The sequence below is a fragment of the Pyrus communis genome, chromosome 1 (genome assembly GCF_963583255.1).
Source record: "Pyrus communis chromosome 1, drPyrComm1.1, whole genome shotgun sequence".
Classification (NCBI taxonomy): domain Eukaryota; kingdom Viridiplantae; phylum Streptophyta; class Magnoliopsida; order Rosales; family Rosaceae; genus Pyrus; species Pyrus communis.
In genome coordinates, this window is record NC_084803.1 from 34,537 (window position 1) to 45,192 (window position 10,656).

The following is a 10,656-nucleotide window of genomic DNA, read 5'->3' on the forward strand; positions in this document are numbered from 1 at the left end:
CTTTTCTGTAACTTGAAAACATATGGAGTGCTCTATTTATAGAGCAACTCCAAACTGATGCAGTTAATGCATTTTGAAACTTACGACACTTCCTTTGACAATACAATTTCTATGTATTTACATTTTCAACTTTCACTTTACATGGGCATTGAAAACTTCTGCCCATGATGAAGAATTCTGCTAATGAACTGTGGGCATTCATTACCCATCAGACTTTTTCAACACTCCCCCTTGGATGCCCACATATCAACATGAGTTGCCTCGTTAAAACCTTGCTTGGAAAAACCCAGTGGGAAAAAACCATAGCGAAGAAAAAAGAGTACAACTTTCCTGGATCGTTGATATAGTGTCGAGTATGCTGATGTTGCCTCGTTAAAACCTTGATAGGAAAAACCCAATGGGAAAAATCTTAATCGAAGGAAAAAAAGTACAACAAGCATATATCATGGATACTCCCCCTAATATGTATCTCCCCCTGATTCCGCATTCTCCAAATTTAGCTGTTTGGTAAGTCGACGTAATCCGATGCCTTGTACTAACTTCTGAAACGTGCACTTTGGTAGAGATTTGGTGAACAAGTCTGCCAGATTTTCATTTGAACGGATTTGTCTGACTTCAATAATTTTAGCCTTCTGAAGCTCATGAGCACTGAAAAACTTTGGAGATATGTGTTTAGTCTTATCGCCCTTGATGAATCCTTCCTTCATTTGGGCAACACAGGCTGCATTATCTTCATAGATGACAGTTGGGTTGTCTGTCTTTGAAGCTAGATCACATGAATTCCGAATATGATGGATCATTGATCTTAACCAAGAACATTCACGACTTGCTTCATGTAAAGCAAGTATTTCTGAATGATTTGAAAATGTAGCAACTAATGTTTGCTTGGTTGAGCGCCATGAGATTGATGTATCTCCATTCTTAAACACATATCCAGTTTGTGAGCGGGCTTTATGCGGATCAAATATGTATGTAACCGTTAGATTGAGAACTAAGAGCATGCATGGAGCAAACAGTTCGTCGCGAGGGTATATCGCGCAGTTGAGGCAGAGGAAGAAGATGAACAGTAAAAACCTTAAAGGAAACATTTTTTCTTTCTTTCGTTCGTTCGGCGAAGAGAGATGAGAGAATAATTATATTTAGAGACTCGTGCTGACGCACCACCTAAAATTGCAATGAAATTAAACAGCAGGTAAATTTAAATATGCAGGGTAGGGTGGGCGATTATACCGCTCCACCTAAAATTTGCAGTAAAATTAAATCTGCAGTCCAACATAGGCGATGATACCGCACCGTCTTGGATTGCAGTAAGAATAAATTTGCAGTTCAAGATGGGCGATTGTACCGCACCATCTTGGATTGCAGTGAAATTAACATAAATAAATACTGGGTTAGTAATCAATCTCTACACCAAACAAGTAATCAAAGATGTATGTAACCGTTAGATTGAGAACTAAGAGCAGACATGGAGCAAACAGTTTGTCGCGAGGGTATACCGCGCAGTTGAGGCAGAGAAAGAAGATGAACAATAAAAACCTTAAAGGAAACATTTTTTCTTTCTTTCGTTCGTTCGGCGAAAAGAGATGAGAGAATAATTATATTTAGAGACTCGTGCTGATAACGTGTTATAAATAGGTCAAAGTTAGAGAGATAACTTTTTTAACGGTAGGTGCAAGGTAGATATTAAATGTCACACTAAAAATATAGCACAAGAGGATAACAAATAAAAGGCAGATGAATAGATGATGTTACTGATATTTTTCTTTCGTTCTCTTCTTCTTATCTTTTCTGTAACTTGAAAACAAATGGAGTGCTCTATTTATAGAGCAACTCCAAACTGATGCAGTTAATGCATTTTGAAACTTACGACACTTCCTTTGACAATACAATTTCTATGTATTTACATTTTCAACTTTCACTTTGCATGAGCATTGAAAACTTCTGCCCATGCTGAAGAATTCTGCTAATGAACTGTGGGCATTCATTGCCCATCAGACTTTTTCAACATTTTTCATTTTATTTTGGGTTCTAGTTTTTCTGTTTAGTTTAGTTTATGTTTTTTTTGTTTTTTTTCAGTTTTATTAGTTTTAAATCCTTTTAAATTTGGTTTTTTATTATTTAATCTATGTCGCACGTATATTGTGGGATTCGCGACGTCCACATAAGCCGGTAACATAAATTTTTACAAATTTTTTAACATGGGTATGAAATTAAAACGAAAGAATAAATAATGTATAAGATTAAAATATTTTTAAAATATTACATCTTATATGAGACCGCAATTACCCTCAAATTTGAATGGATAAAATGTAATTTCCCCCTTTTGCAATATACGGAAAGGGAATCTTGAAAATGGAAAACTAGCGAACAGCCTTGAAGGCTTGAGGATAAGGCTTGTCTGTCCCGTCCACAATCCACATACCGATTGAGTTCGATTCACATTAAACAAAATCTAACCACTCGTCTCTCTTAACCCCAACCAATTAACCAAATCTCTCTCCCTCTCCTCCTTCTCCTGCTTAGAGAGAGAGAAAGATGGCAGCGGCGGCAGGGGTTGGAGTTGGAGGAGGTGATGTTTGGAGGGCACATGCGGCCATGGCAGCGGTTCAGCTCTTCAGCGGAGGATATCATGTAATTACCAAAGTAGCCCTCAATGTTGGCGTCAACCAAGTTGTATTCTGCGTATACCGGAACCTCCTTGCACTCGGCATCCTCGCTCCCATCGCCTATGTCCGTGAAAAGTAGGCGCTTCTCTTTCATTTATTTATCTGATTTTATCAATTTCCTCACATTGCATCATCCATTTTACACTCACATGCTGCTCATGTGATCATTTACTCATCGTGTCGTGTCGTGTGGGTTGGGGTGGGTGTGTTGGAGTGTATTGCATGCTCAGACCATGACAATTATTAGATTATACTACAAGAGACTCCAAGACTGGTTATTTAGCTTGACTTTGTCTAATAATCTATTATCGATGCAGTTAACCTATCATGTTGGAAATTAATTATGCAATTGAATTAATCTTCTTCATCACTGTCCTGTCCTGTGCACATGAATCATGATGATCACAACATCCTCTAACATTTCTCTTCTCTTGTATGTATTGCATTGCATTGCAGACAGATTCGACAACCAATGAATAAACACCTCTTCATGTCCTTTTTCTTTCTTGGGTTAACTGGGTAACACAAGATACTACTTTATGGCCATATTCTGATTACTTATAATCTACTGCTACAATTGATGCAGCACAGCACTCCTTTGACATTTGCTGCTTCTTTATATGAAATAGGATCTTTGGCAACCAGCTTTTGTTTCTTATTGGTCTTGGCTACACAAATCCAACTTATGCTGCGGCCATACAGCCTGCTATCCCAGTTTTCACGTTTATCCTTGCTGTTTTAATGGGGTCAGTTTGAATTTTTTCGACTTTTATCTACTTAGGTTGGTGCTATGCACCCGTATATCTGTCTATACTTAGAGATAAACACATTTTCATGTTTAACTTGCACGAGATATTACTTGTTCAATATCATATGTGAACTTGTTCATGCAGTACAGAAAGAGTGAACTTGCTTAGAACTGAAGGGCAGGCCAAGGTTGGTGGTGCACTTTTATGTGTTTCTGGAGCCATATTAATGGTCTCATTTCGTGGACCTCCTTTGATTGGATATACAGAACCAGACTTTGCAGCACAGAGCCAAATAAGTGCCAAAGGTCAACCAGAGCCAGCTGGATGGTTGATATCTAGCTTTCTAGAGTTTGGGCTAGACCATTTTCATCTTGGAGTTTTATGCTTATTAGGGAACTGTATGTGCATGGCCGCTTTTTTAGCCCTTCAGGTGCATGAATATATACTCTTTATCTTTATTTGTCGAATATAATTATCTCATTTATTTCTTAACTGTGATTTTTCTTCTTTTAAAGTGCTACTGGAGCTTGTTTGGTGCTACTGTTTTCAGTTTATTTGTGTATATAACTTTTTCATTGTCCATTTGTCATTCTTACGTCTCCTTCTCCCATTTTATTCTTCTTCTAACTGTCTGTTGATAGAAAATAAGAAATTTAATTTAATAAAAAAAAAAGGAAGAAATGGTGGACAAGAATTCCATGAAAACTAAAAAGAAACGATGGACAAGAATTCCATGAAAACTAACCTGAAGAATACCGAAAATTATCTTAGCAAAAAGACAGTCCAAAAGAAGCCAAAGCCAAAACTGCACGTCGCCAAAGAGTAGTAGCTTCGTAGCACCAACTCCCTAAACTCTACCCTTCAAGAGAAACTGTTTCTCACACAAACCCACTTTACTTTGAATGCGATTTTAACGGTTTCCTCCAAATAAAAGTAGTGGCCTCCTTGTGCAAAACATAACAATGAGAAGAGAATGAAGCATAAATACTTTCTTGAAGCATACCGCAACTAAGCAAGAAATTGTAGAATTATATTTGGACATTAGTGGACTTTAGTGGTCCCACTTGTCTTGTACCAATTATATTTCTTATGGACATAGGCAAAAGTTTGTTAAACTACGTAACTCTCATGCAGAGAATTCCTTGTGAATTGTTGCATGGTGTGCTTTTCCTTATGACAGTAAGATTTCAGTTTGCACCTGCAAAACATTACCCATCACTCTGTACTCTACTTCAAATGATAAGAGCGCCACCATAAGTCCAGCTCTTGAGGGTAACTCCATAACCATTTTCCTAACGAGGCCTTCTTTTTTAATGACTTTGCAAGCTTTGCAATAGCAAACTTCGTCTGTCCACAACTACTTTCCTGACAAGGCCTTTTCGTTTCAATTAATTTCCAATAGCTAGCTCAAATCTATCTTTTGATCTCTATTCAACATCTCTCCTGCTTCCCCTATTGCTCCTTTCTCAAAGGAAATCCCACATCTACTTTTCTAACCTTCACCATCTTACTTGATAATTTTGAAATAGAAATGAAGAAGGTAGGAGGCCTACCCAAGATAAACTTATTTCAGTTTATGTGTGCATATGTAGTGTGCTTGGACATGCTTATATCTTATCATATTTGGGGAAATTAGGATCAGGGTTGCAAATTATTGGGAGTTTGTGAAGTTAGGGTTTTACAAATTAAGGGGAAGGTTAAATCAAAGTTCGTTGCTAGGTAGGATCAGGGTTACATTGACTACTAGCTCTGCAATCCTAGAGATCACTCCTATAGATAGAAAGCATCAGATTTTACTGTGTATTAAGTCCTTGCTTCCTTGACATGCCTAATTTGCTGATTTTTTGTTGGAATTTTGTGACTCCTTCGTGTTATGCCCTATTTTGCTTGTCCTAGACGTTCCCCCCAATTCCTTAAGCCATCGTTAGAATTAGCCATTGCTCAAAGTAGGTGCATTCTAACTATTGTACTGAGATGGTTGTGTAACTTGTGTATGCCTTCGTTCTTTTGAATTATTACATTACTTGAAGGGTAAAATTCTTACATTGTTTGAAGGGTAAAATTCACTGTGGTTTCAAAACTAACTTTGCTTCCTACGATTTGCTCTGGTTAAACATTGTCCATTGACATGACAATTCATATTGAGAGTGTGGTAGACTGACCTTTCATTGGTGCATAAATTTTTACTCAACCGCTAGGATACCCACATATATATAGTTATCATATCATGCGTTTCTATTTCTGATACATTTATACTTAACATTTCATAACTTTCAGGCTCCACTTTTGAGAAGATACCCTGCCAACCTGTCAGTTACAGCATATTCATTCTTCTTCGGCGCACTATTGATGGTGGTTACTACATTATTTATGACAAACGAGTCAACAGACTGGAGCTTGACACACTCTGAGCTTTTTGCTGTTATTTACGCTGTAGGTTACAAATTAGTGATATATGTAGCCCAATCTTTTGTTATCTACAAAATTTCATCAGCTCTCTTAATTCGTTCTGTCTACAAAGAAGGTTGACTGACGTGGTTTCATACTTGATGTACTAGTGATTTAAAAGATTAGAAACCATATATTTTGATGAAAACCCTGTGCGGCATATTCAACAGATAAGAGAGTGCTTCTCATAAAATTCTAGAAAGACCATCATGTCATCTTGATGATAAAGATCTTGTTCTCTGTGTACAAGTTATATGTCAAGTAACTTTACTGCAAATTTTATATCTGACAGTCGATAATAATGCTATTAACATTTCTTTTCAGTTTTCTCCTCTGTGATATGATTTTTCTAATATAGCTAATGTGAATAAATATGAAGATGGGTACATTTTATATGGCCAGTTCAAAGTCGGTTCAATTGTTACTCATTGGTTTTCAGGGAACTGTTGCATCTGCCCTTAATTTTGGATTGCTGACGTGGAGCAATAAGATTTTGGGGCCTGCTTTGGTTGCTCTTTACAATCCACTTCAACCTGCAGCTTCGGCATTTTTGTCAAGAATTTTCCTTGGAAGCCCAGTTTATTTGGGAAGGTTTGCTCACATCCAGTACTTGATTAATTGTGGCCAAGCTGGCGTTTTGTTGGAGTGATGCTTATTTGGTCTCCATTTTATGAAAACAGTGTCTTAGGAGGAATACTAATTATTACTGGTCTGTATGTGATAACTTGGTCGTCTTTGAAAGAAAGACAAGCAGCTTTGGAAGTCGTTATACCTCACGATGCTCGGGTCTCGGAACCTCTCATCCAGAAAGATACAACAATTAACAAGATACCATACCAGAGAGGACTGATTCTCTCAGGGCCTTCCAGTTCAGTACCAAAATCGGACATGTGATGGGAATTTGGAGAGTAAACCAGTTGAGGAGAATTGCTGAAAATATCGATCCTTGTTTTATTTGTCTGAAATTGTTTGTCCTTAGTCGTGTTCTTTATTTATTTGTATTTTATTTGAGTCCTGCTCCATGAGGGAAGAGGATCTCTCTGGATTCATTTTGTGAGGATCCTAGGGATCTTCACATTTTAGCCGTTTATTGTACATTGTGCAACTAGTTTTCATCAGGTACTATTGGTATTTAATTTTAAATAAAAAAAAGTTAAATGATTTCTGATCTTACGATGTATGATGAATGGTTAAGATGTGAGGATTCTTAGGATTTCCATAATTTGGACTCAGGTGGGATCCAAATCCCTTTATTAGGACCATATTAACCACAATATTATATTAATCTAGATTCAGAGGCTTAAAATATTTGACCACTTAATAAACCAAACAAGAAAATGAGTTTTCTAATGGTTTTTGAGTTTTATGTTGAATTTGGTTTACTAAGTTGTCAAATATTTTAAGCTTTTGGAATGATTATTTATTACTGTTGCAGTCATATTTAGAATAAGAATGTAATTGTGTAAATCCTAGTAGATATGGGAATGTATCTTACATTCCTATTAGGAATAGATTACCTATTAAGAGTTGTAATCGGAAAAGTTTTTACCTATCCTACTACTATAAATAAAGGCACAATGGATGGAATAAAATACACCCACAATTACACATATCTCTCATTATCTCTCTATGCCGCACCCTCTCTCTTTCTGGTTTCCATAATTGTTCAGTAATTATGTCTACAACACATTATCAACACGTTCTTGACGCTACGCTAAAGAGAGTTTATTCTTCAATCAGATGAGTATTACGTTTTAATCATTCTTCTTATGATTAATTTACTATTTTATTAAATTGATCTACATGCTATTGATTCAATTTAATTTTTCTGTGTTGAACGTGATACAACACAGTGGAGATACAATTCTGGCTTTCCGAGAAGGATCTTCTACAAATTCAAAGGCTTTTGTCGTTTTCTTCTAATCAAGTACGTTTAAAATAAAGGAAGATATTTGAAATGTCCACGAAGCATGAAAACATTCTCCATGATGCATGAACCCCCCTATGTTTACATTTTCCTTCCGATATATATATTGTATATGTTCATATATTTTCAATATATATATTTGTTTCATGCATCACACAGTTAAATTGTTATGTGGAATTTGTGAGTCAAATTATATAAAATAAATTAGAAGCAATTAGGGTTTTTCGAACCCTAAGATTGTCGAAAAAAAGAAAGAAAAAAATTTTAAAACTTTTGGGAAAATTTTTGTGGCTGAACCTAGCCTCGAAACACACCAAGCATGAAGCTTGGGTATGTGACTGGACTGTTTTTTTTTTTTAGGCTTAAATTAGACCAAGCCTGCAGCTTGGGTCCACTGGTGCATAAGCTTCAAGCCCCTTGTCAATTCCAGAAGCCAGCAAACATGCTGGGCTTCTTGCACCTCAGCCCATCGCTAGTAGCCTTTGTGCTACTGGGCCTCTCTCCAGCTCGGCTCGCTTTCAACTGCAAGCTTGCAACTTGCTTTGTACGTTGGGCTGCACCGCAGCCTTACCCAAGCCCAAAAGCAGCCAAGTTTTTTTTCCTGCTTTGATGGGCTGTTCATCTCAGTCGTGGCCCACCCTTGCAGCCATGACCCGAAACTAAAGGCCTATAATTTTTTACAAGGCCATGTATTGCAGCCAACCAAAGTGTGTCGGGTTGCATCCCTTTTTCGACCCAATGTTACTTTTGGCATTTTAAATAATTTTAACCTGAATGTTATTATTATTTTTGCTTCTATGATCGATCCCGTTTGGTCTCAATCTATTGAATTAATTAAAAGTGACATGCAGTCCATTAATCTGAAATGAATCCAAAATTATTGACTTGAAGATCACTTTTGGATATTAACGATTCAATAATTGATTTTTATACTTTGAACCATCACATACTTTCGTAGTAACGAAGCTCTCACACTTGAGTTCTCGAAGAAACTCAAATTCACTATACTTAAATCAGCATATTGAATTCTATGTTTCCTACAGTAACCTCTCATTATGAACTAATTGTTCATAAAACTAAATTGAACCTGTAGTTTCAAATTTAGTGCATTTGAAACCTGAAGTTTTCATAAAACAATACAACCATGAAAACCCGACGTTTTTCATGAAAAGCATGTCTTAGCAATCGAATGTTCTAACTTTGATGCTTATCGTTGATTCATTCCCATAACACTGATCACAATCATGTTCCCTCCAATTCAGTGGATTATCGAACTGTAACAAGTTCGATTTTTCTGATTTGGATGTTTCTAATAAAAACCACATTATGTGCGTACAAGACGTGAATCTCCACCTGACTATCAAGAAGCTGAGAAACCATTGAAGCCAATAATGGCAAGGAAGAGCTGAATAAGCATCTGCCATGATCTTCATTCGAAGACTTATGCCCGAAGTATTATCAATGAAAATACCTCCTGAACGAGGATTCCATGGCTCTTTGGCTCGCTCTTACGGACCATGTGATCATGCGGCATATTGCCCGAAGCACACCATGATTACGTCCATGGATGAGTACAATTCTGAAGTTTATAAATCCGATCGAATTTTGACTGGAGAATATTTTTCTCGTCCTTCCATGTTTCTAACTCGCCCCTGAAGCAGCAGTGTAGAAAGCGGAAGTTTACCACATTCTTGGATCTGATTAAGTGTGGCATCATGTCCGAAGCATGATCCTTGGCATCTAAGACCTAAAACTTCAAGAATAAGGGATAATATTCCTAAACCTTAACCCTGCAGAATCTTTTTCCATCTTGATGAAATAGATCATTGGTTATGCACTTATTCGTGCCCCTAGCAATGTTGTTAAAGAGTACCATTCTAATAGTCAATATGTAAGACTAATTTTTGCTCCACCAAACATCGTTGGAAGAACCGAATTTTGACATGGATGGCCTTGTTGGCCGAATCCCCTTAGTAAACCATTTACTTTGTGAACATTTTTCCATGTTCTTGAATTCAAGTTTGGTGTATGTTTTACTTATAGATAATCTTATTGATATTGTCCTCGAATATGAGTTAATTGAATCATGTTTCTTAATACATGTGACCGATTCAATTAAACACGTGATTAGGTTGGAATGTGGGAAAGTTAGTTGTCTAGATGAATGCGTACTACGCACACTAACTTTACACCTAAATCACATCTCTAACAACGACTTCAGGTTTATCCAACCTAATTAAGAGCATTGGCACACTCCTCGTTGTATGAATGGTATTGCATCACCATTTAAGAGACCTTAAATTCTCCCTGACGTTGAGTTTTTAAGGATATTCGAGATGACAGTGATCATAAATGAAACCATTGAAGAAAATAGAGTGAAATATATTTGCACCACCTCCAAAAATGAGCCTGAAGCTTTGATTTGGGGTCAATAGGTTGTCTTCCAACTGGGAATACACCACATAAGGCCGACCTGAAGCCTGGTGAATGAGCAGTTTACTTGCTTTGGTACTACCTTTTAGGACACTTAGGTCGAACACTGATGCTACAATGCATCTCCTTATCTGAAGTAAGGATATTGTGCCTACAAGCACACTTTGCCAAGCATGCTCATTAGGAAAATTGATTTTCTATATCATTCCTCGCAAAGGTACGACACGACTCTCTTTTGACAGTAGATTCAAGGGAATATATGTGGACTAATCCAACCAAAATGCGGCCCATATAAATACTTATGGTTTTGGTTGATGAATCAACAAACTAGTCACGTGTTTGTCCACACACATTGCTGCTAAACCTCATGGCCGATTATGGGTTCACCACTTTACTTATCCCTTAAGTTCCGGAAAACTAGATAATGCCGGAA

General features: G+C 37.0%; 1 protein-coding gene across 3 annotated transcripts; it reads left to right on the forward strand.

Annotated features, from left to right (window-relative positions):
* The first annotated feature begins 2,341 nt into the window (after positions 1-2,341).
* On the forward strand, positions 2,342-7,022 carry LOC137738467 (WAT1-related protein At4g19185-like). 3 transcript variants are annotated; one of them, XM_068478094.1, is made up of 7 exons: positions 2,345-2,741; positions 3,123-3,185; positions 3,296-3,412; positions 3,560-3,845; positions 5,693-5,848; positions 6,303-6,454; positions 6,544-7,022. In XM_068478094.1, the coding sequence occupies exons 1-7, from the start codon at positions 2,536-2,538 to the stop codon at positions 6,755-6,757; spliced, it is 1,194 nt and encodes a 397-aa protein (XP_068334195.1). In that variant the 5' UTR covers positions 2,345-2,535; the 3' UTR covers positions 6,758-7,022. The 3 variants fall into 3 exon arrangements, with proteins under 3 accessions (XP_068334197.1, XP_068334196.1, XP_068334195.1); XM_068478095.1 differs by lacking the exon at positions 3,123-3,185 and having other exon boundaries at positions 2,343-2,741; XM_068478096.1 differs by lacking the exons at positions 3,123-3,185; positions 3,296-3,412 and having other exon boundaries at positions 2,342-2,741.
* Positions 7,023-10,656: the final 3,634 nt, after the last annotated feature.